At 40.9% G+C, this 26,067-nt stretch overlaps 1 protein-coding gene across 6 annotated transcripts in view; it reads right to left on the reverse strand.

The window, feature by feature from the left end:
• Positions 1-26,067, reverse strand: part of PTPRM (protein tyrosine phosphatase, receptor type M) — a 728,011-nt gene that overhangs the window by 255,137 nt on the left and 446,807 nt on the right. For all 6 annotated transcript variants that reach the window (XM_019546207.1, XM_019546215.1, XM_019546231.1 and 3 more), the window contains exons 12-13: positions 7,470-7,743; positions 6,272-6,308 (exon numbers count right to left, since the gene is read on the reverse strand). In XM_019546207.1, coding sequence (XP_019401752.1) covers positions 6,272-6,308; positions 7,470-7,743 — 311 coding nt within the window. The remainder of the gene's footprint in view (positions 1-6,271; positions 6,309-7,469; positions 7,744-26,067) is intronic.

Here is a 26,067-nt window from a genome sequence, read left to right on the forward strand (position 1 = left end):
GGAACAAGGGTGCAGAACCTAAACAGCCATGTGTTGAGGCAGCAAGCAGCCCAGCACTTTAGCACCCTTGTGCCCCAGTCAGCCGGTCACCATCTACATGTGCATTTCAGTGCAGTTACTTATTCTGCTGTAAGACAGTACTGTCCCTGACAGTATTATCTTATGGTAGAGTTAATTAATTTATTGCACCATAATACCAGTGCATGTGTAGACAGTGACACTTTACTCTGGAGCTAATTAGTTAACTCCGCAGTAAAGTGCCCATTAGATGCACCCAACAGGAGCAGGACTGAGCCCTTCAAATATGCAAAATTACATTATAATAATTATTAGGATTTTTATATGATCTCTTGTAGTGCATCATTGGATAAATGATTCCTTTTATGTAGGTAATTATAGCAATATGAAACACAAGGCCAAAACATGTTAGCTTAATTTGTTTATGCATTAAAATAGATTGTGTTTAGTAATAACATTAGTATTAACATTTTTGTTACCTATTGATTTGATCTTTCTATATTTTCTTGAAGTTTGTATCTCTAGCTTGACATGAGAAAATGAACTTTGTATGCCCTATGTACATAAGAGTGTGCGAGAGGGCGAATGGTGAAAGCAGGGAATTTTTGCATGAAAGTAAAAGAAGAAGATTTAACTGTTTGTGTAAGCAACAAGGTGCCAATGTATGAGTTACCAGATAGTAACCTAATTAGACTACTTAACTGATGACTAAAGAACTCATCTGTGATCAGGTTCAAAAGAAGATAGTGAGAAGAAGGAATTCTGCATATCCTACCATTTGATCTACACAATGCTTCAAGGTTGAGATATCAATTCTGAGATAGCAACTTTACTGGAATGACCTCAAGTTGAGATAACAAGACGACAGATGAGAAACAACATCTAGATGAGAACTGAGAATGGAAAAACCTCAGTGCTGAACACAGACTTAAAAATCCCTATAAAAGTGTGATTCAACAATGCTGAGATGGGGAATCCACTCTCTGCAATCTCCTGGAGTACAGGTGCATCTGTTCACCCCCACTCCCATCACCCTCAATGAACCTGGGCTGGCTACCCAGTGCTAACATCGAGCAACATCTGCTGGTATCTATAACATCTTACTGGAGTGGTTTTGTCTGTGTGTCTGTATGCTTGTGTGCGTCTGTTTGCATGACTGGTGTGTTCAAGCTTATGTATCTGCTTCATGTAATCAATAAACACATTTTGCCTTACCCCCTTTTATAAGATCTTGCTCTTGATTTGAGTAATTGGTAATTTAAAGTAACACTTTAATATTCACGTTTAATAATGGCTTTAGTTTTGAGGTTGGCAGCTGGAACACACTAATAATATTCTGAAAGTGTTATGAATTGGGAATGTTTTTAAAAATGTACTTTAAATAAAATAATCTGTATTTGGATGCACTTGGGTATACCAAGGCTAGGGATATATTTTGTAACAGAAAGCCTGTAGACTTTAGGATACCAAACTATGTGAGACACAGAGCACTTTGGTTCTCATCAAGCAAAGCTACTGAACACATATTTGTTACTAGGGGTGTGCGAAATGAGCCATATTCAATTTGGATTTGGATTCAGCCTGAATCAGGGACAGTGATTCAATTAGTTGATTCAGATCACTGTCTTGATTCAATACAGCCAAATACAAATCTGAAGATTTGATGCTGATTCAGAGAAGCAGCGATTTGGCCATAGACACAGCTTTAAATGTTTTTTTTATATACGTTAAGGCACCAGGCATGGCTTGTGAACACTGTGATGGTGGGTGGATGGAGCATCCCACAGAAATGTGGTGGGGGGCCCTCTGCCTGCTCAGTGGTGAACCTAGAAGTGGACTGGAATTAAGAGCCATGCGCATGATCAGAGGTCAGGAAAGCAGACCTTATGATGACAGGCTGAGAGCCATGGGGCTCTTTAGCTTGGAAAAGTGCAGGCTCAGGGGTGATCTGATGGCCACCTATAGGTTTATCAGGGGTGACCACCAGTATCTGGGGGAATATTTGTTCACCAGAGCGCCCCAAGGGATGATGAGGTCAAACGGTCATAAACTACTACAAGACCATTTCAGGCTGGACATAAGGAAGAATTTCTTTATTGTCCGAACCCCCAAGGTCTGGAACAGCCTGCCATTGGAGGTGGTTCAAGCATCTACATTGAACACCTTCAAGAGCAAGTTGGATGCTTATTTTGCTGGGATCCTATGACCCCAGCTGACTTCCCGCCCTTTGGGCAGGGGGCTGGACTCAGTGATCTTCGAAGGTCCCTTCCAGCCCTAATGTCTACGAAATCTATGAAGTAATTCCACTCCACTTCCGGATCCACCACGAGCGTGGACGGGGGCCTCCCTACATGCCCCCCCAGCTCAGTGATCATCCACAGAGGGACCCTGGGAGCACCCCCAGACCCAGGAGGCGCCAGTCATCGAGCCAGGGCACAGGGGCCCTGTTCCCTGGTAGACTCAGAAATAGACTGAAAGTGGTTTTGGTCCACTTTTGGGTCTGGTGCTGAGTGTGCTGGGAATCCCCCCAAGGGGCACTCCCTCTGCCCCACCATCTCAGCATTCACGAGCTGCCTGGTACCTTGAGGTATGTAGAAAAATCATTTACATCTGTGTCTATGTCCAAATCATTGAATCTTGCCTAATCTCTCCAAATCAATTTGGAGAGATTAAAGGGTCTCCTGATATGATTCGGTTTCGGAGATTCAGCCACTGAATCGGGGCAAATATCCACCGAATTGAATCAGTGACCAAAGCTTCACACAGCCTTACTTAATACTAAGCATGTTTTTATCTCATCAACTTCAGTTGCGACTACACATGCCCCTGTACATGCTTACCTACAGTTAATCTCCTGCTGAAGTGCTTTTTTGAATCCAGGGCAAGAGTGCTCTGAATTTTGCAGGATTGAGCCCACAATGTATAAAAAAAATGAGAAAGGCATACAACATGCCATGGATAAAACTATAACAAAACTCATTGTTACAACAGATCCTGAATAAGGTCTCAGGAAATGCACAAAACCTTCTGGGTAATCTAGCGTTGAAATAATTGGGGGGGGGGGGAACAACTAATGGGCTATATACTCAATGCTCGGGTCAGGTCCTGGAGACCCTCTTTTGATCCTCAGTACAGACTTCAAACCCTGCTGACAGCATTTCCTCATTATAGACAACCAGGTGGCTTTGCCAAAGCCAACTGGCTCAGCTCAGCTAAGCAGCCAGAGTCACCTAGGGGCAATCTGGACTTGGGTGGGAATGGTGATAACATGTTCTTTGAACTCATTTTAAAATCCACAGGACTAGAGCTACAGAAACTTTCTAAATCCAGGGAATTTAATAACAAAACATCAGATACGCTGGAAGGCCAGGTTCTTTTATTTCATAGGATGCAGCTTACGGATGAAAAAATGGTTCAGTCAATGAAATTATGTATATATTTAAGTGTCTTCAGGACCAGGGCCTTAATGCATATGGCATCCTACATAGGTATATAACTCTAAGTGGTTTCATTAACATTGATGGGACTAGTTAGGATAGTGGCTACAGTATAAGGCCTTCATTTAGAATCTGATTGTGCCAACTTTATTCATGATGAATAGCAAAAGATGTTTTCCTTGAAACTTTAAAATCTTTAAACTTCAGTCTTCAGGGATGACTTGAGTCCCAATAAAAATGCTTCAGAAAGCTATGACTATGTTAAAACCAGACATTTTAATGATGACTGTTTTGCAACTTTTTCTATAAGGAAGCACAGGTTTCCATTGTAACACACATTTTGACACAATGAATACTCAATAAAGCCCTGACAGGTTATCGTCTAATATCTTCATCTATAAAAATAATCATAGCAGTGAGGGTTAGGCTGTGTAATTCCTCACAGTAGGAATTTGTACTACCCCAGGGAGAGCTTTGACAGAAATCAAGTCTTTGGTTTGAGCAGTCTTTGTTCCTCAGAGAGGCCTTCAAGGTGAACGTACAGGCTGCATTATTTGTTGGATGGTTTAGCTTGCTGTCCAATGGTTGTTCAACCAGCTCATCAGACCAAAAGGAGTGGCACTGATGTGGGTCTGTGCTTCCTCTCCCCAGTGCAGCTGAGGTGACCTGTGTTGCAAGAAGGTTAACAGCTCCTGCTGTTCTCCTAAGCCTTTGTGTAGAGAGTCAAGGGCAGTCCTCCTCATACAATTTTACTAAGTCCAGGCACAATCCCCTACAAGTTAAAATATACTATAGTCTCCAATTCATTTTGAATTATTAGTAAAAGCAGTTTGCCTCTGCTGTGTCTTGGAAGTTCATTTACATAGTACCCGACGCTTTATGGAAGCACTTGATAAAGTTCTGCAACCAAAGCACAACTAGGGGAACTCGTTTCCAAGTCCTTGCAAGAGGCTCTTATGATGTCACAAGTTTGACAAAGACATAAAATAAGAGTTGGCAAGCTGGTCAATTCACTGCATATTTTTGACTGGTCAAAAATTATAGCAATTTTACAAGAAAACTACATTTTTTGTAGTTTTCTTGACAGAAATATGATTTTAAAATTGCTTTTTGACATATTTCTTCATGGAAAATTTGTGCTTTCTTTTTCTGTGTATTATCTGGACCTGTTGGCAATTTTTAAAATAATTTTTACCAATATTTGACTGGTCAATTGAGTGAATTTTATTTGACTGGTCAAATTCCCAACCCTATATAAATGTCTCACAAATATGCTTTTAAAACATGAGGTGTACTGAAATTAACAGTTTAAAACACAAGCTACATTTCCAGCACCCACTTCATCAAGCAAGTTACCTTGAAATGGCCTGTTGCTATGGAAGCTATGTAACCCTCTCTTCTCAAAATAAGAGGGTTAAGAATATCGAGTCAATCGAGAGATCCAAGTGGTTGAATATCCATTAATGATTAAACACACAAATCTCCAAATAATTTAAAAAATGGTTAAATAATGAAAACACATTCATCTAATCATTTATCATAATTTGTGGGGTAAATTAATCAGTTGCTGGACTCATTTATGTCACTTGAGAATGATGTAGTATTTTGCTTTGAATTAAATTAGTCTCATCTCAATTTCATTGCCCTATTGTGAAAGCACTGCAAATTTGCTATTATTTAGTGAGCAATAGTTTAACAAGTTGGATATAGGGACAGTGTCCTCATTTCTAGAGAGTTAGAAACTAGCTCCAAGGAGTCACAAAAAAATCTGTGTGTCACAGTTAAGGGCTACGAGCAGCCCATCCTCATTTTAAATTTCTAGACATGAATAAAAGGAGCCAAGCCCTAACTTTCATTTACTTTGAAATAATAAGATTCTCAGCCATCTCATCTAGATACCATAAAAATAGATGCCTGTAGTACTTGCTGCTGAAAAGTGAAATCTATACATATTGGTTCTGCACTGGGATCAGTACGTTTCATTTGACTAAGCCACGTCAGGTTATGTTCAGTCACTTGATATATGATCCGTCTGAGCCCTACACAACATAATTAGTTTTTCTTGCAGGGTCTCATAAGGCACCCAGAACAGAAGTACTGTTCCTACCACAACCAATGTTACCCTTCTTCTTACTGTCCTTCAATTGCTAAATAATATTAGCTATTACAACACATTCTGTCAGGCCTCCTTCCTGTCTTCAAGGAGACAGGCTAAAGAAACGGGGCTGCAGAAAAGCAATTCCTATCTCTAAAGATAAAGCATATCACCTCAGCAATATGCCTGATCTTTTTTCTACTTGGGGATCAGGTTTACAGCTACCTCTTTACAAACTTGTGCCTCTTGCATGGTAGTATAATGCCCCTCGATACAGAATTGGCCTACCTCAATCAATGCAAGAAGCTTGCCTCCCCTATTTATAGTTTACAAGACAATTAAAATAAGATGATCCCTTATATGTTAAGAATAATTTTTCATTACCCGTGTACAAGCAGGTAGGAGGTATTTCGCTACCGGCACTTTTATATGCCTATTATATGTAAAAATGTCAAAAATATTTATTGTGAGATCATATAAAAATCCACAGAATACATAAAAAAAAATATTCAAGTTGATAACCAAAATTAAATAATAAATAGATTTTTTTTCTTCTTTTTTAAAAACAGGCTCCTTAATTTCAGCTAGATATGCAAATGATTCATTTAAAATACTGTTACAGAGGTGCAAGATAAACATTTCTGAAAGTTTGTAAAAAAAAAATGTATGAAAAAAGGTCAACAGAGTGAAATCTGGAAAACATGACATTATATGAACGTACCTTTTGTGGCCACCCTGACACAGTCAATTTTGGTTTCCTGTGTTAAAGAAAGAGGCAAAAGGTCATTTCTTGTATTTCTAAACAAAGAAGATCATCTGTGGTTCTATTTTTTAAAGTAATGATAACATCTGAAGAAAATGTCTATTTGGTATGTTTAATTAGAGATTTAACAGTTTCCTAAGCAACTGCAATGCGGTTTGATACTGTGGCTAACTGAACTCTAATAAACTTGGTCACATAACATAAATACTTCACTTAACATTCCTTTATATGTTGAAATAACTGTATAAGAAATGATGCGTGTGTTTTTTTCTTTGGCAGCTCACTGACCTTGGCAGATTTTTCTTTTTCTTACAGATTTGTAAGTACAGTAAGCACCATGCTAGACAATTTAAGAAAGAAAGGGGGGCAAAAAAAATCAATAGTGTTTTACGTTTCTGCGCTGTCAGTGCACTGTGAAAGAGGAGCCATTATGGTATCTGGCAGAAAACATTTCCAAGCTGTCAATGGAGACAGCCAAACCTTATCAGGAATTGAAGGGCTCTGAGTATGTCTGCCCAGGAAATGGAAAACAATTCTAGGAAGAATCAGCCAGATGAAACGTGATCTGCAAGGACCTTTTTACACACTTTTCATTTCAGTTGTATCTACTTATTTTTCTTGTACTGTCTGGGGAGTGGGGAGGACACAGGATAGCTCTAATTCAGTCAAGACAAACAAATGTGAAAATGGGAGTTTAAGCTGTTGCAAAGCAGTGTAACGAGATCAGACAGGCCAAGAAGAAAGATACTATAAAGCCAAAATCAAGTTTGGCTTCAGCTTAACCAAAGTAGCCACACCATTTTCCTCTTAAAAAACAGACTGGGAAAGGAGCAGTCAGACAGAATCGCAGGGTTCTCAGAGGCATTACTGAGGAACAAAAATAAAGCAGAATGGCAATAATGCTGGCAGCGATGTGTTGTCAGACTTGGTCACCATTGAGAAACAAGTGCTATTTTCCCTCCCTCCCTTTTTCTGTAACCCTTAATCATTATGCAATGCTGTGTTAGGAAAACTGTTATTTTTAAACCTCAACTTGTTAAATTTCATGGTTTCTTCATTTTCTCATTAGCAACTAAATTGGACATCGTGTTATCCAGTACCAATGATCTACTTACATACGAATATCATGTAAAACGACACCTGTCATAAGACTTACCCCATTGGCTCTGCTAGCAGCTTGGAAATAAATGCTGTAGCTTTTATGAGGAAGAAGAGGAGTGTTCCAGAAACCACTGTAGGTTTTGTTATCACCAATAGTAAAAGGCTGAGCAGCTTGAAGACTGTTGGCTGGAAATTCTGCAGCGAAGTAGTAATGAGAGTTCAGAAGTGAAGCATTCTGGAAATGAATGGGTACTGGGTAGCATTTTAGGATTTCTGTGGTCTTCTTTGTCCTTCGAGGGCGCTCTTCTTCAACCACTACTTGATAGACACTAAGTGTTTTGAAACGAAAAAAATGAGAGAAACATCTGGGTTATTATAAGACAACTGAGCCAGCAAATTCACTTTGAAATTTTAACAGCATATCACCAGGTATTTATGGAAAGGGAAATCACAGCTGAAAGCAAAGGACAAAGTAAAGAAATACAGGGTGCATCTACACATCTAATTAGCTCCTCAGTAAAGCATTACCATCTACATGAGTATCTGTAATAGGGCACAGTAAATCAATTAACTCATCTGTAGGATAGTACTGTCTGGATGCTGTAGCAGAGTAGTTACATGCGCTGAAACACATGCATAGATGGTGACCAGGGCTCCATGGGACATAAGAGTGCTACAGTGCGGAGCTAGCCTTGAGCTTGGGTGGAGCAGCCCCAGACTGGCAGGCTGACCCGCTGGGCTCTCTGCTAGCCCGGGTCTGTTCTGCCCCAGCTCAGTGCTCTCTGGTTCCAGCTGCACATGTAAACGCTGAGCCTGAGAGAAAAACCCTGGTGCGAATCATGCCTGAATTGCTACGTGCTAACTGCATGCGTAGATGCAGCCACAGGCTCCATCCAGATGAGCACATACCACACATTCAGCTGTTCTCCGTGCTGGAAGGGGGATAGCCAGGGATCAAAAATCCTATGCAAAAAAAAAGCTGAGCGGTGCACACAGGGGCTGCGCACGCCACTCAAAACCAGAGCCTGGGTGACTGGCAGGAGCACCACTGTCGCAGCCCCAGGAGGCCCCCAAGGCCCCAGGTAAGTCTGCCTCCCCTACCCCACCTGAGGGAACCTGCCATGCACCAGAGGGTGCATGACGCAGATGTTCCCTGGGGACTACTAGCGGTGATACAAGGTGTGCCACTACTAGTTGTCTCTGGGAAACCAAATGTCCATGCTCCTGTGGACATGGCCACAGTGCTAATACTCAAGGTTTAGGAATTTATACTAAATGTTCCTATTCTTTTCCAAATGACTTATTTCCCTTTTGTAAAATAATAGAGGCCATAAATAGATGAGTTTTTTATGTGAGAAATAATGTAGAGTACTTTCTTTGAACACTCTACATAAAAATGCATACTGGTACTAAAATGTTGAATTAACTATTATTCTGTTTATAAAAAGTAGTTATAAAGCTATAGATTCAGCCCCTTCACCTGAATAAAACTATGAGTATAAAGATATAAATAGAGGAAACAGGAAACGCACAGAAAAAAAATCAGCCAGTTGTTTGGTTGACTGTTGACATTATAATTTGTTATGAAATCATACATATGATAAGTCACAAAGTCTGTTTGAAATCTTGGTTGCAGATTAGCCTTTAAAGAGCATAAACAGTACAAGTTCTGATGGCTAAAAATACAGAAGGTATGACCTGGATTCAGCAAAACACTTAACATAACCATTTGTTTAAATTGTTCTGTGTTCTGCAAAGCAACTAAATACATGTCTATGTCTTCAGTGAATTGAGGCCTACAGAAAATAGTCCATCTTCTTCAATGTTAAAAGCAGGAACAAAGAGAGCATGATTTCTGCTCATAGCTGCAAATAAAATCATAACTTTCTTGTAAGAAGAACAGCAATCTAGGATTCCAGAAATGGAGTCAGTAAGGGTAACTGAAGTAGCACTAGATTTTTGTGTCCATATTTTCTTGTCTGCTATCTCTCTATTATATTTCAAACATATAATTACCACCAAGCAACAAGATTTTGGAACGGGGGGAGGCAGTATAGTATCTCTCTTCCAAAGGGAGATATTATATATGTTTTTAAATTGGCATAGAATGAAATTATTTTGGACTAATTACTGTTATTTGTTGTTTATTTTGTATGACTAGAGCTTGGACTTCTAGACATGGACCAACACTCTGCTGTCTAGGCACTCTACAAGGGCAGAACAAAAACAGAGTCTCTGGTACAAGTATGAGGCTGACACATGTAACTATTTTACATGTCCTGAACCCATGCACAGTGGACTATCAAAGGACTAATTTTTGGCTGGTCATCAGGAATCAGATGTTAAAAATAACATTGTTCTGCTTACAACCTAAGTTCTTCCCTGGCTTCATTTCTGATGCAATTTTAACTTCTGATATGGCATGAATGTTTGGAGCTAAATTAATATGTTACTTTATATTACTTGGAACTATAATTTCAAGCTACTTTGAGTAAAAATTTGGCTTCTTAGCATGAGTGATTCACAACCTATTAGCTATTAAAACTTTCAATATTGAAACAGAAGAGGAAAAGAGAATAAGAATAGGCTCTTATTTTTATATTCTGCAGGCTGCTAGTGCTAGATATGCTCTATGCCTTATCAAAAGGTAGGGATCCATGGTTTTCAATGATGTATAATAACTGATGGATGGCTAAGTTTCTCATCCTTCAATCTAGCAATACTATTTTTGCCTTGGCTTAACATTGAATCTAGCAAATCTTAGGTACTGGGCTAAGGTAAGTTTCATTACCTGTTTGAAGGGTGATTACAGTGAATATTCTTTTCATTTTCCACATAGCAGTTACAGAAGAATATGGTATATGTTTTACAGCAAAATAATCATAAAATGTAACTCTTCTCTGGCAAGTTTGTATTACTTAAGCTATGTGCACTACTCCATGTATATTCCATTTTACATGCCTTCCATCTATTCATCTTTAGATGCATTAAAGAAAGAACTAAGTTGACTAGAGGAATTTCAATCTCAAAATGTCTTTTCATCCTTGCTCCATAAGACAAATTAGATTTGCAAGCATCCAGACCTCAAATCTATTTGCTCTTTAATAATTTAAGCACTGAAAGGTCAAGCAGCTCTTTTCTGTTCCCCTTTATCAAAGTCCAAGTGCTAATGAAAAATAACTAAAACCGGGCTGCAGCCCAGTTTCCTCATAGTGCTGTCTCTTTCATGTAAATGAACACATTTATAAGTACGTGGGTCAACTGACACCTGATAGAACTTTGTGAGTGATCTATTTTAATTTTACATTTGTATAAATGAGATCATCTTGATAATTAACTTTATAAGATCATTCCAATTACAATTCAAAACCTTTCTCTATATCTTATTGTTAAAAATGTCTTTCTTTTATTACGTAACAACTGAATTGCCAATACTGAAAAGGATTCAAGTTTAGTGGATTGAACAAGCATTGAATCAGAACTCTTATTCCTTTAATGTACTAATCATATTTCCCACTTGTTTAAAGTTGCAGTCTTCCTTTTCCATAGTTCTGCATTTCAACTACACTAAAGGCCACCTACCTGTACTACAAAAAATAAAACCCACATTAATATAGAGTGTGCCAAAGTATAGCAGATGTTGAACTTTCTTAAGAAATGTAAGTTAGTGTCATTTATACCTGGCTTTTCTACTATAAGATTCTATGTTGTTGGAAGTAGAATATAAAATCTTCTGTAAAATCAGAGAAGAATATTTGAGTATTTTGTTTAACTTGGGGATTCAACTGTTTCAAGTTTTAAAAAAGGAAGAAAAAAACTGTTGCAATTTTGCTTTTTATTTTACCACCCAACACTTAACTGAACTTAAACAATTATGGAATAATGAGGACATTTGGACATATACTGCAATACACACTCATTGGTCCTATCATTTTAGTTTACAAATTATTCATACTAGGCTTTTTATAAATGTGTTGAATTCTAGATTGTTTAAACTACAGGGGGCACCTCATACTTCTAAATATATATCTATCTGTCTGAAGAAAGTAGATGTAAAAAATAAGAGAAAGCAATTAAACAAGTCAGTTTATAGTAATGATTGTACTTAGATAAATTAACATATAATGTTAGGCTCTGCTTTAATAAGATACTTACACATATCCCTAATTTTAAGGAGTTAGGGCCTTAAAGGTTAGCAAGCTGTGATTAATCAAATGATAATTAATAAAAGCTTATTTTAAAACGATCAATAGATTTTGTGTCATTCTATACAGGGGGATGAATGTTGGGACCAGTGGGCATGTCTACATAAGACATTTACTACACTAATTAGACTAATTAGCTGTGCAGTGAATGTTGTGCATCTACACGTGTCCTTATTAGTCTGGAGTAAACTAATTAACTCTGCAGCAAGATAGCACCTATATTAATAAACAATAATCAATATTATTTATAAATATTTGCAGTTTTTTACAATGCAGCAGCACAAGTGTAAACAGCTGGCTAGGGCATGAAGGTGTGTGCAAAAGACTTATCAGGAGAGCCAGGGAGGTGGTGGGCCGCCGCGCCGGAAGCTGATTGCGGTAAAAGCGAAACCGCGGCAGCTCTAGGAAAAGATCAAAAGAAAAAGCTGAGCTGGGAGAAGCCAAAAATGGCTCCTGTGTCCCCATGGGCACACTTTATAAAAGCATGCTAGGCCTGATTGGTTGGCCAGATGTCCGGAGCCAGGATAAAAGACCCGGCACAAGATGAGCCTGGGGGACCAGAAGCAGAGTCCCCAACCAGCTCAGAGGGACCAGAGCTTTTGAGCAGTCCCGGTGAGGGGACTTGTTGGGCACCCCAAAAAGGGGTCACAGTTAGAGAACAGGGCCAGAGAGGGCCCAAGGATCTATTCAAAGGGTCATCATGCGGAAACCGACAGTGATGACTGGATTACAGCTGGACCCAGCAGGGTCAGGATACAGATGCAACAGATGCACAGCAGGTACCGAACCTGGGGAAGAGTTGACACACTGGGGGATGGAACAGTGCCAAGACTGGATGCTGTGTAAGCAGAGAGAGGGCCATAAAGATGCTCGGCATGGAAGTATCACCATTAGACTGTGGCCGAAGATCCTGAGGGACTGAGCTCCGAGAAGATTCAGAACATCAACTTTGACAACACAGGTGACAACATCAAGGTTGGTGTTAGGTGGGGTGTAGGGGAGGCGGAGCCCCACAAAGAAGGAACAGCAGGAACAACTAAGGAACAACTAAGGGAACAACTAAGGGAAGGCTCCAGGGGAGGCGAGACCAAACATCATCTTTCCAATCCAAACAAAGCCATCATCAAAGATGTGGCAGGTGAGGCCCCTGTGGAACCGACTCAAAGTTACCCCAATAACCAGGCTATTCAGCCCAAGGCAATATGGTGAGGTTCAAGAAGAACCCACACTCACGATGCTCACGGGAAAGACATGGGAGATTACAGGGTGCTTCAGTGCAGGGGCTCCCTGCTGACTACCCCAAGCTGAAGCACCCTCTTGCTCCAGACAGCCCCTCTGCAGCACGTTAAGCCAGGGCATGTGAAGATGAAGCACCCAGGAGCAATAATCTTCAGAGTTTATTCATGTGCATTAGTTGCATGTGTAGACATGCCCACTACATGCGTGACTGGTGCCACCACATGCTCCCCCAAAGACCAGTCAGTGACCAGAGGGGGGGGTCACCCTGCAGCCAATCGCACTGATGGGGGGGGAATCCCTCCCATGTCTGATCGCTGTGGCCACTTCCGGAAATGGTTGTGGCCGCTTCCAGGAGCGCCACTCCCCAGCTGGTGCTTGTGGGGGGAGGGGGGGACTGGCACTCTTGCCTGCCCTCCCTGCCTTTCACCTATGCAGGGAGCACAGCCGGTTGGGGGTGCACATGCACCCCAATGCATCGCCACTAGTCCAGTATGAACCAATGGATCCTTAATAAGACTTTAATAAGATCCTTGTTACATCTGACATGAAGAGCCATGCCAATGTTGATCAGTGTTAGTGCTAACTTTAGTTTGGAGCAGTCACACTTGAGGTCAGGAGGGGCATGGAGGTCTGAAAGGTAAGAATCTCCCTCCAAGTTTGGGCTTCCACCCTGCCCCCCAGGGCTTCATCAGTTCTACCCCCACTCCCGGGGCTCCCTCCCTGCTCCTTGAGATTCCCCCCTGCCTCCTGTTTTCCCAGGGCATTACTTTTGACTGTCAGTGATTTCTGTCCCAGGGAGAGCAGATAGGGAAGGGTTAACCTGTCTGCCCAGATGCAGCAGAAGCAGTGGTGGCAGCGCATGCAGTTTAACCCTTTCTTGCCTGCTCTCCCTGGGACAGAGAGCACTGACAGTCACAAGTAAGCAGGAGAGGAGGTAGTGGGGTAGTGAGAGGAGGTCTGGGGTGCTGTGGAAGGCTGGGGGGCCATGGGCCTGATCTAGGCTGGCGGCAGTGAGATGTTTATACTAGGGTGTAGCCTAGAGCAGAGGTTCTCAAACAGTGGTCTGCGGACCACCACTGGTCTGCAAGCTCCATTCAGGTGGTCTACAGAAAGCTGACCTAAGGCTAAAGCTGACAAACATTACACCTGACTTCCCAGAACTTTGCTCAAAAATACCAGGCACATACATTGCATTAGAAAGGTAAGACTACTGATATTAAAATATGAGTTGTGTGCTTTGATTTGGAGAACAAAAAAGGGTTTAAGTGGGCCACTAAGACCTTCAGCAAGTGGTCTGCCAAAAAAAAGAGTTTGAGAACCACTGGCTTAAAGCATGCAATCTAGCCTTCATAGATTGCATACTCCTGGTTTTGCAGTGCCTCTTCTGTATAAAAAAGTCTAATTTAAAGTTTTCTGAACTTTGTATAAAGTCTCTATTTTCAGAAACTTTGATAAACATATGTACTTGTCCATTAGCTAATAATGCCTTTGTGAACCACTTGGGGCACAGTTACTTGACCTGTGTTGTTTCAACATCAGAAGAATGAAAGAGTATATTTCCATAATGTCTGTCTCAGATACAACTTCCTTATGTCTTCATTATTCTTATTTATGTTAGAACCATTTCACCCATGTATTCCTAATAAAGTAAGCATGGCCCAATCTGGTTAGGTCAGCTTTGGCGACCTTCACTCCCATTTTTTTTATATAAGTTAAAGGTTTCACACATTTTTGATACATCTGACACCATTATTCATTATTTCTTAATGCGCTCATGATTCAACAGTATTTTAAATAAACACACACATTAATACGACACTTTGTTGGTATAATCTCCTAGCAAAAAAGCTTCCTCCTAAAGTGACCTATCATCACAAATTGCAGCTTATAACAAGTAGTTCACAGAGATCCTGATTTTCTCTGTTTTAATAATGGCAAATTCTCAATAAAAACACAAATTTTTGATTAAAAACACAAAATATGCAATTAAAATGAAACACTGCTATCTATATCTATAGCTATATATCTATATCTATCTCAACTGAACACAATGTTTTATTAATATAGTAAAATTCCTGTTATCTGGCACTCTACAATCTGGAACACTCCACTAATTTCCGGCAAGCCGGCCGGCCAGACACAGGCAGGGGGAGAGCTCGTACATAGCAGCTGCCTCCCACCACCCTGCACTGCTGCCACTCCATGTGCAGCGCCCCCCCACCCCCAGGCGTCCATCCAGAAACCCGCATTCCTTCAGGTAACTGGTATTTTTAGATACCTGGCACCTCCCATTCCCCACTCATGCCAGATAACAGGGATTTACTGTATAGTTACAATTTTAAAGCAATTTGAAAGCCTACCAGTGCCTCAATCACTATAGTACAATAAATTCTAAATACCTATACATTTTGGCATTTGATTTGAAATTTTTTTATAGTGGAAAATCAGAACTGCTCCTGCTCCATTTGCTCACCAGGACACAGGTGCAGGCTTCTCACTATCAAGCCACAGCCCATGAGCCCTGCAGGTGTTCCTCACTCCCTCCCCCACAGCCCCCGCCCCCCCCACAGCCTTGCAGGAAGGGGCCCACAACTGCCAGGGACCAAGCCCCGGATGTTTCCCACAGGAGGTGGCGGCTGCTGCAGCAGAGCAGAGCACGGAGTCTGGTTCCCCCTCCCCCATATGCAACATGGCCCTAGTGGAGCCCATGGTGGGGGGGCAGATGCAGGCTGCCTGCTGCAGGCTCAGGGCTCCCTGCCATGCTGCCCTCCCCTCAGGGTCTCCATAGCCCAGCAGGCAGGACCTGGTGTGGCAGGGCAAAGTGGGGCCAGGTGGGGAGACTTGGTGACCAAGCCCACAATGGGCAGCCCACTCCACACATAGATCTGGGGGGGGCATGTGCTCCCCTTCCCCCCAGGAATGTGCACAACAGGGAGCCAGCTCCCCTGCCCCCAGACGAGCTGACCACAGCCATGTCCCACTCCCTACTCAAGCCCTGTGGCCGTGCATTCTGGCCCCAAACCCCATGGACCACCTGGGGTGTGCAGCAGCCCCAGCCCTGCCCAACTCACTCCCTTCCTTCTTTCCTCCCCATGGGGGCCTCAATTCTTCCCCCCCTGCCACTGAACTTACCTGTGGGAGCTGCTCTCCAGACTGCCTGTGTGTGTGATCATGCACATGGCGCCCCCTGTCTGAGCACCCTCCTCCCACTCTCCCAAGCCCCTTGCAGGCTGGAACTCTGCCACCCTGCAGAGAGCTCTTTGCAAAAGTCTAAAATCCATGTGCTTATCTGTTAAAATGAAAAATCTGTGTTTTTTCCTTGGTTAAAAGGAGAAATCCACATTTTTCCCCCCATTTTTCTGCAGAGGATGGAAAACCTGGATCCCTGCTCATAACACTTTTCTACCGAGTTAATAAAGTCATAATCCATTTTTTCAATATATCAATTTGGTTACCCATTAAAATGGTAATAGTTTTGCCTTATCTTGCAAGAGGCTCTTATAATCTGTATTGCAGTAACAGTACTTCTGTCCAAACCAGATCTCAAAAATGAAACATTGAAGTTCATTTTTGTAGAGGAAAGGGGCATTTATAGTTAGTAGGTAAATACTGAAAGATGACTACTGGAAGTGATCTACCTATCATTTTGCTCTTACTGAACCAGGTCCTATTCAGCCTCCATAGTTATATTCTGTGATGATGATGATAACCCTACATTTATGGGATGTCTCTATGGCTATGCAATCCTTGCTTGAGCCATGCTTTTGCACAAGGTATTTAAGTTGTTGCCACTTTTGTTTGTATGTTTAATTGAAGTGGAGGGAGGAACAAGATGAGTTCCATTCTCCATAGGCGTTGCCATATCTCCAAGTCCATGGGATGAAACAAGAAAAGGACTAAGAAAATGAAGTATCAGTGCTAACCATGCTCTGATAGGATGACTCCACTACTACGAAATACTTAAACAGGAAAATAGTTCTTATTTTCTGAACTTCATAAGAGAGATGAACCTTACTGGCTTGTTCAAGGCAGGGGCTTCACCCACCAGCAGCAGTCCTATCTTTATCTTTGGCTAGCACTGATAACAATATCTGGGCAAGATTTAAATCTCCCTTTAACAGACCTAGAATGGGTGTCAGAGGGGTTAATATTTCAGTGCAAGGAACAATATTTTAGTGCAAGGAACTCTGTTTCATAAATAAACCTAGAAGAAATACCTCAATAGCCTTAAAGTGGGAGATAAATAAAGGATTCATTTCAGCCCCTAGTGATCCTGCCAAACAAATTCCCAGGTGGGCTGGATAAGCTTCATCTTCACAGACCAAGTCCACTGAGGGATGACATCTAATTTTTAATGTAAAACCCTTAAGCCTCTTTGTGACTGCCCAACTGTTTCACATGGATAGTCAAAAAGATTTAAAAGTCAGTGTTTACAAAGGGGATTTTCAGGAAAAACAGAATCAGGTAAAGCTTTCCTATGCATACAAACAGGAAATCCCAAAGGTTCTCCTGTAGACAAGAAGTATATCAGTAGAAAGTCAAGGTATTCTACCTGTGCTTGCTCCAAAGGCATTCATCATGAGAGTATTCATCTTCTAAAGGCCCTGAGCAAAAATACTTATTTATTTAGATGCTATTTTGATTACACTCAGTCAGGGGAGCTCTGAGGACTGAATAAGTTGGAGGACTGAATAAGTTGGTCTGTTATAAATTCTAATGGTTTTAATACTCGATCAGGAAAACTCTATTAGCCTCATTTTCATGTTTTGACTTTTGGGGATTCAAAGGAGATGCTAGGACCTTGAACCTAAACAATCCAGAAAAAAACCACTGAAATATGGACATCAGGAAATGATGCACGTTCCTTCCATCTCCCGGAATTATTTAACACACCTACTTGGTGCATTAATATACCTACTATTCTCTTGGCAATCAGTATAATACAGGTACATAGCACCAGGGGCTTTTGTTTCATTTACCTATTACCTAGATATATTCTGGGGAAACTTCCACCACTAGGAGGAGGTAGCAAGAATGGAATGTGTAAAGGTGTTTTAGGCTCTCCCCCACCCCAGGGAAGAGCTACAATGGCGAGTTCTCTAGTTACTCTTAACTTACCACTTTTCTTTTGGTTTTAATGCAGAAACATATTGATGAAAGGAAATAGGAATTAAACTTTTAGCACGACAAAGGCTGCATGTTAGCAAAGTTTGGTTTAGTTACTAATCTGCTTTGGTTTGGTTACCAATCTGATTACTGGAACATCAACCTTGGCCACGAGGCTTTCTGGAAGTCTCTCTGAGAACAAACTAATAATACTACATCATCTTCTATTTGTAGTCTAGAGTACAGATATCTCAAGGTAGCATATGTAAGATTCTCAGACAAAAGCCCTATAGTATTCTATTCAACAATTTATGAAGAACCATTTCAAAGTCTATGGCCACTGTAGCCACAGAAGTCTGGCTACTTTGCCTAACCAGAAAAACATTTTTTCCTACACATTTCAAAGACAGAGAATGTTGTTTCCACTGAACTGTCCATGGGTAAAAGCCAACTGGTTGAGGCATCTCTTAATCCACAGATATTTCTCAAGTAGAGTTAACTATGCCAGACTGTTGGATGTTTTTGCCAGCCCTCATAAACCCTAGGTCTGAAACATTTTTCAAGCTTCCCAAGCCCAGTCAAAGTTGGAAGAGATTTATTCTCACTTATGCAATAGACAGAGTCTCCTTTCCATAACAAGGGTGATGAAAGACAGGACTGACCTTGATGATATCACCCATAGCAGAGTTTAATTGTTTCCTCTAATTCCTGAGAGATGTACCCATCATTCTGGAGAAGCTTAACATGATGGCTGGGAGGTCAGAGAAGTTTTTAGTTAAGAATTCTTTGATAATCACCTTATGGTGTATCATGGGAAGTTTGCAAAATGGGGCAATTCAGATGTATACTGTCAAACTCCCGCTTTTAGGTTATAGTATTAGTTACATCTGAGTAGCTCCCTAAAATGTATCTGGCCATTACTTCTACAAGGTTCCTTCTCTACCTATGGTGACGGAGTAATTTCTGGGCCATTCACCAGGGTCATCTAATACTGTCTGCAAATTCCTCATAATATGCAAGAGTTTATCTTCCTTTTCATAGATGTGTTATTAATCTTTTTTGGTTTCATGCCACGCATCTAAAACAAGCCATCTTTTTCACTCATAGGGGCAAGGGCATTCTGTTCTTGTTTATCAGCTACTCTGGTCCTTCAAATGGAATTTGTCATAGAATGTACTAAGGACCCTAAGAACAGATTAAGACACAGCAATGTTTTTGGTGCAGGAATCTTAGAAATTCTGTGCGATACTGATTTGAGAAGACAGATTATTCCCCACAAGGTGAAACATAATGCATCATTATTTCCCTCCAACAGAATTACTTATTCTGAAAATCTGAGGTAAGCTGTTTGTTTTAAGGCAATGATGCTGTAGAAAGTTTAAGTACTATTATTTTGGCAGTCAATATAGTACAGGTATGTAACAAGGGGGCTTTGTTTTGTTTACCTCTTGTCTCAATGTAGTCTGGGAAAATCTGGAGCACTAAGAAAGGTGGCAAAAAAGGGGTGTGTGTGTGTAAAGACATTTCAGCCCCCACCCCCCAGTGGGAGAGCCACAAAGGCAAACTCTCTAGCTAGGGGGTAATAGGGGGCTGCTCCTTAGGTCCTCCTGTCCCCAGGGAAGCCTGGTAATTAACAGCCCATTCTCTCCCCTGTACTTTTAATAGGGGCCTTTTTAAAACTCATTATAAGGGAGAAGGGACAGAGTCCTTTAAAGAGAACAAGATAGGCTGGAGGCCATGCTCTGTAGAGAAATATAAGGGAACCCTGAGACATAATAAAGCAACTGTGTACCTTGGGCAGTGTAGCTGCCAGCTGTCAGCAGCATGGCCAGCCAGTAACAACTGCCACTGTTATTTTTGCCCCCACCCCACCCCCTGAGGTCAGTGCCCAGGGGTATTGCCCCAGTTACCCCCTAATAGTTAAGCTACTGCAAAGGGCTGAAGGGTTGTGACCAAGGGGAAGGCATGACAAATCTTATTAATCTACCCGCCTCCTGACATTCTAGAGGGAACTTAATTCCCTAACTCAGGTTTGGATATTCCACTTTAGGAGCCAAACACCTAAAAGTTGGTAAGATAATTTCATTGTTCCCATTCATAAATCACACAAGAAGTCCATGGCTGATTTACAAATCAAAGATGAACTAAAATGAAATCTCGGTTTCTCCTGAGCTTTGATCGTGTTGAGTATTCTCTATCAGTGGTCTCCAAAGTGGGGTGCGCACACCCCAGGAGGTGCACAAGATGATCCATTGGGGTGCGGAAAGAAAATATCAGAACTTCTATTTATATAGATAGGGGTGTGCGATCAAAAAGGTTTGGAGACCACTGCTCTAGATCAGCCTTTCCTCCTACATGAAGGGTTTGTAGAAAATTATTTGTCCCAGAAACAGAGGATAGAGAAGGAATAGGGTCCTTCTGTGGAAGTCCAGCAGTAGCCTGCTCTTTGTGCAAAGCTGTGCCTGTGGGAAGTCCATTCCTTTCCTACTCAAAGATAGCCAGGTGATGCACAAACATAAAAAGACAAAATTTATTGCCAGTTGTAGCAGGGTGCCTGCTATTTGTGGAGTAGTAATGAAGAGGCACGGGTGCAGGTTGCTACAGCAACCGGTGGGAGTCAGCTGACCGGAAGGGGCAGGACTTGTCTCCTTTATAACTCCCAGGCTGAGGCCAGGCAGGCAGTTCCCTGCCAGCAGCCATGGGGGAAGGAGATCCCCCACAGCAAGCAGAGGGGAGAAGCCAGACTCCACGTACAGCTCCGGGACTGGGGGAAGGATAATGTTATAGCCAAGCAGCTTGAATTTATGTTGCAGCCCAGGGGCTTATGTTTTGTTTCTTGTTGTATAAAATACCGGAGGTTTGAGTGAGCCTATTAAGGGCTGGCGGAGGCCTCATAGGGGATCCTCAGCATTGTGGGAATCCCAGCCCCAAGGCAAAGGGGGCAGTGTGAGAAGCCCCAAGGCAAAGGGAGCAGCATGAAAGGCCCCAAGGCAAAGGGAGCAGTGTGAGAAGCCCCAAGGCAAAGGGGGCGCGAACCTCTGGCGCTAGCGAGGTACGACCTTAAAAGTTGGGGAGCTCTGGTGTGCCTGTGGTGCAGTGTTATTTTTAGGCTTGGGGTCATCCCCTGGTTTGGGGCTTGTGGCCCTCTGGCGGTGGGGTTGGTGCCCAGGCCCTCTGGACCAGGCTCCAGATTGGAGCAGGAAAAGGGGCTCCAGGCCTCAAGACAGTGGAAAAGGCTAGAGCCTTGAAGTCAAACCCTGTTTAGTAGGTTTAGATGGGGAGGCCTAGCTAGAGAAAACCAGGGGTCAGTACCACATAGGGGAAGGCCCCAATATATCCAATACAATTGGCAGCCTCCTGCTCGCAAGAACATCATCCTAATTTCCATCTAGACGTGGCAGGAAGTATAGGGCGGGACATAAGAACCCCAAAGAAGGATCCAAGGGTGCCCATGCAAGGCGCGGAATACTAGGAAAATGGCGCTGGGAAGGGCGACTTGTTACACCAGTGTATATTTTTGAGTGGATACTTCTGCTGATAATATTGAAGAACAAACAATCTATTCTCCAATACAGAGCTTCTCCTTTCCTAGTTCACCAATGACCATTATCTTCATTAGCCTTTCTTCCCTAACAATCACCTCTTTGAAGCAGGCTAAGGAAGAGGCAACAGAAGCTCCCCATAACTGGGTAGGTCAATTTTGTCCAGATTATGTGGGCTGGTTGTATGATGAAAACTACTGATCACTGAAGTTGCATATTGTAAACAGTCAAAATAACTCATGTTCCCCCCTGTCCTTTTAAGTGCTATTCAGAAATTAAAAAAATCTCTGCATCTTTCAAAATTCTTTATTTAAAAATATCTTTCCTTTACTCAGAATAGTCTAGTAAAATGGAAACAATTCCATATGAAATTAATGAAATTAACACTAGTAAAATTGATGCTTTTTTCATTTCCTTAAAGATGAACAAAAAGAACAGCACTAAATGTTCAGATTTTACATTTGTCATAATGAAGAATTGTTCGTGGTTAACAAGGCTTAGAAAACAGCATGTAACCTATAGCACAAAAAGTGTCTGACCTTAGTTGGTCTTGTTCATGAAATGTAATAATGAAAACAGATAAGAGCAGGTCTTGAACAGATAATTTTTGTTAGATACCATATGTTTGATATCATAAATAGAGTCACAGTTGTATATTCCATTCTTGTAACTTTAATTTCTCTTTGTCCTGCTTTGATCACGATAAAATCAGTCATAAATTACTTTGGAATATTAGCTGGATACCAAGAATGTATTTTTGTATTCTCTCATCCACAACTCATTACAGGGAACTTGCTTGGCATCAATAAGTCACTAAAGCTTTTTTTTTTGGCAGTGTGTGTGGCTCAATACCCTGCTGCTAGGCTATTTAGTGATAAAATCTGATATAATAAAATATTAATTACAGCAGAAAGGTTGGGTGAGAAATATGAACTCAATTACAGTCCCATATTTTGAACAAAGGGCACAATGAAAAAATCCTTTAGTTATGGAGGTTTGGGATAATAAAAGAACAACTAGAACATTAGAATCAGGCAGAGTGTTCCCAAAAAGGGTGCCTATTATTAATCGTCACATCAGGGATGGTATTTCAAATAAATTAGCTCTGGATGAAAGATTTTTTTCTGCTGTTTTTTTTCTTGCCTAATTTTAAGATTTTTATCTGTATATTTTTTATTTTTTCTTTGAAAAAATAATTCAATAATTTTTGTAATATACACAAGGACACAGCAATTATAACCAAAGCTTAGATATTGTACACATGATCCAAAATGGTCACAGTAAATGGAATGAAATCTAAAATAGAAATAGCAGCCTTCTAAATGTTATTGCTCTTGTCAAATAAGGTTGTTGCTCATTGCAGGATTGAAACAAACTGGGTTTGCCTGCTTAAGAAGCCAAATCAGTTTGAAAAATAGTAAGAGTGGAACAGTTCATTTTTTCCTCTTTAAATGGAATATTTTCCATGTCACTCGCCCTCAAAAATACAGTTTCCAGCCTTTTTTAGTAGATGTAGTAGAGTCTAGCAGGATGATCAAGTGCCAGAGAACTGGGACTGTGTTCTGATCCTAGTCCTGCCAGCGACTTCCTGTGTGGTTTTGGGCAAGCCACAATGTCTCAGTTTTCCCTTATTTGCATGCCAGCTTGGAGCTTGAAAATACCACCTATCCTAGAGAAACTCAATGTTATGCTAATATTTATCTGGTAGGACAATATATCTCCTTTGTAGAGCTGGGATTTTAAGTCTTTGGATTGTAATTCAAAAGCATTTTGTGAAAATTAGCTTATATTTGTGCAGCACATTGAAGATGTCAAAGTGACATGCATCATTGCTCTAAAATGTAAATCACATGATAATCAGTCTCTTGCAAGAGGTTGAGAAAAGAGTATTAGGGGCTTGGTGCTCTGAATGTATACTGATGTCGAGGGTGTTCAACTACTTGCAGGATATGGCTAAGCTTTGACAGGATCAGGATCCTCACAATTAAAATGCGAGGTGCCACAAAAGCTTCTAAATGATTGGCTTCAATAATCAAATCCCATGTTCTTCCTTCAAGTCATATTTCTGGGCTGTTTTCCAGCAACTAGGTATAATGATCACTATATACTAAATTCAGGGAGAACCTATTCACTTTATTTAAATCCCTTCTGAAAATGTGTTTTTTTTCCCCCCTGGTAGGCCTTCAAATGTGAACCCATGTCAGCAAAAGTTGTGACCATACTGTTAAAGAAATATATGCTTCATCTCCCAAAATATTCCTGCACTGATTCTGTATTTAGACATAGAAGCAGTACCAGTACCAGATGTGTTTATAGGTTTTACATTAAGGCTAGGGACAAAAATTACACATAAACGAGTATAAGTGACTGGAAACTGGTTCAAGTCAGTAACACAACAGAAAGTCAGTGCACACAAATCACTTTCAAAGTGGCCAAAACCAGTTTAAGATAAGTCTGGATGGATGAAGCTTCCATGACTGAACTGATGTAGGTTAAATGAACTCATTAAAAATTAAATCAGTTTATAGAACTTCAGTCCCAGATCCCTTCCAGATTCAAGTTAACTAATAATCCCTTAGCATCCCAGGATGCACCTCCTCTGCAAACTCCATCTCACAGGACAGCTTTGAATGGACCCATCTGCTCCAGCCAAGCATGGAGACATGTTGTAGTGCACCCTCCTCCCCCTCCCCCTCTCTAGCTTCTGGCCTGAGCCACTGTAGGCATGTGGCTGCATTTCTGGAATCAAAAGTTAATATCTGTTCACTTGCTTATTGTTCCAATCTATACAGCTTAGACTACCCTGTGAAGATTGAATTGATTCAGCCTCGGCCTTTTTGACTGCCTGTACTTAACCTGGCAGAGAAGGTTTTTTGGGTGAATCTGGTATCTTTTTTTAGACCAACTTAAATAGTTCGAAAACAATTTTTAAGCAAGCTTTCGGGTTCAAAAACCCTTTGTCAGGCTAAGGAAGTTTCTGCAGTTGGTGTGTGCTCTTCCTGGATGGAATGAAAAGTAAAGAAGCCAGAGGCTGGGCTGGTCTGCATACAAGACAGGCAGTCAGTGAAAATGTAGACTGAGGAGTCAATGGGTGAGAGACAGGCTGTGGGGTCACCCACCCAGATTCACCCGAAGTCTGCCATTTGGGGTGACCCAAATGTCTCCCTATGTCCTTAGACCAACACAGCTACAACTTATACCCCTGTACTTAACCTAGAATCTCATTAATTAAAAAACTTACTGAAAATTACTGCTGGCTATGACAGTTCTGCTTCTGTGCTGCTGGACTGCAAATTCCAGAGACACTGGGGGCAACAGGAAGAGGAAGTACCAGACAGCCATGCTCTAGTGCCCCCCGGCTCTTGGCCTAAGCCACTGAAGGTGTATGGCTGCATTTCCTGAATCAAAGGTAAATGTGTGTCCAGTTGTTTCTCAGTTTAATCTTTCCAGCGTAGACTAACCTGCAAAGACTGAATTGATTCAGCTTTAGACTTTTTGATTGTCTGTATTTAGCTCAACTCTATCTGCACCCTTAAAGTTTAAATGGGTCTTCAAGTGGTCCTAAAAGAAACATATCTGTACCAATTAACCCATCCTTTATAATTATTATCAAAACATTTAGATCTCTCTTTCTAGATTTTTTTGCAGACGAATCTTAGTTTCTCATGGCCAAATTTTTCATACTAGGTTCTATTTTTTTTGAAAAGCAAATAATTTGAAATACAGTTTAAGCCATGTATATGTACATTATCTACTCCACTAATAGCATGAGGCAAAACAGCTTTTACAGTGTTTCACTGTAAGACCCAATTAAAAACAGGCTGAAAAATATGAACCATTAAAAATAAGTCCCCAAATGCACATACAAGAATATTTTACTCCCCTACCACACATTTAATACACATATTTATATTAGAAAATATAGTGTACATTAATACAGGTTATAACCAGAGACCCCATACTGCAAACCAATCCACAAAAAAAGGTTTTAGGTCTACCCAGGAAATCACTGACATCAGGGGGTTATATCTGGTTTCTGGACCCTCCTGAATTTTCTAGGATAGAAATTAGCCCAATATAAGTAATATGGCATTATAAATCCTATACACAGTAGTAAATTGAACTTATCTTGTACTGCAAGTTAAAATGTGTCATCTATAGTAATATAAGATTTTTAGTTTCAGAAACATTTAATTCTTGAAGCTTTGAGATTTGAACAATACTTTCTATTTTATTGAGCTTTGCTGAAGCTCTGGCAGAATTTTATGGCATTGGGCCAAAAAAGCCCCCATATTTTCTGTGAATTTACATTTGTGACATTTGGAACAATCAGGAAGTCCATTTCAAAGCTTTTTAATCAGCTTTACACTCTCCACTTAATTTTTATTTTAAAGGAACATAGAAAGATGGTAAGTATATAAATATAAGTAGAAAAATGCACTTTTGTACAGCAAGCAAAGTGCTTTGTCAACCAATATTGCACTATTTGCCTCAAGTTTCTAGTTACGAAGACAAATTTACAAAACTTATAACGATGGAATAAGAGGCAAAGTCTTTGCAT

This window comes from Crocodylus porosus, unplaced genomic scaffold (genome assembly GCF_001723895.1).
Source record: "Crocodylus porosus isolate Cpor-Errol unplaced genomic scaffold, CroPor_comp1, whole genome shotgun sequence".
In the NCBI taxonomy this organism is placed as follows: Eukaryota; Metazoa; Chordata; order Crocodylia; family Crocodylidae; genus Crocodylus; species Crocodylus porosus.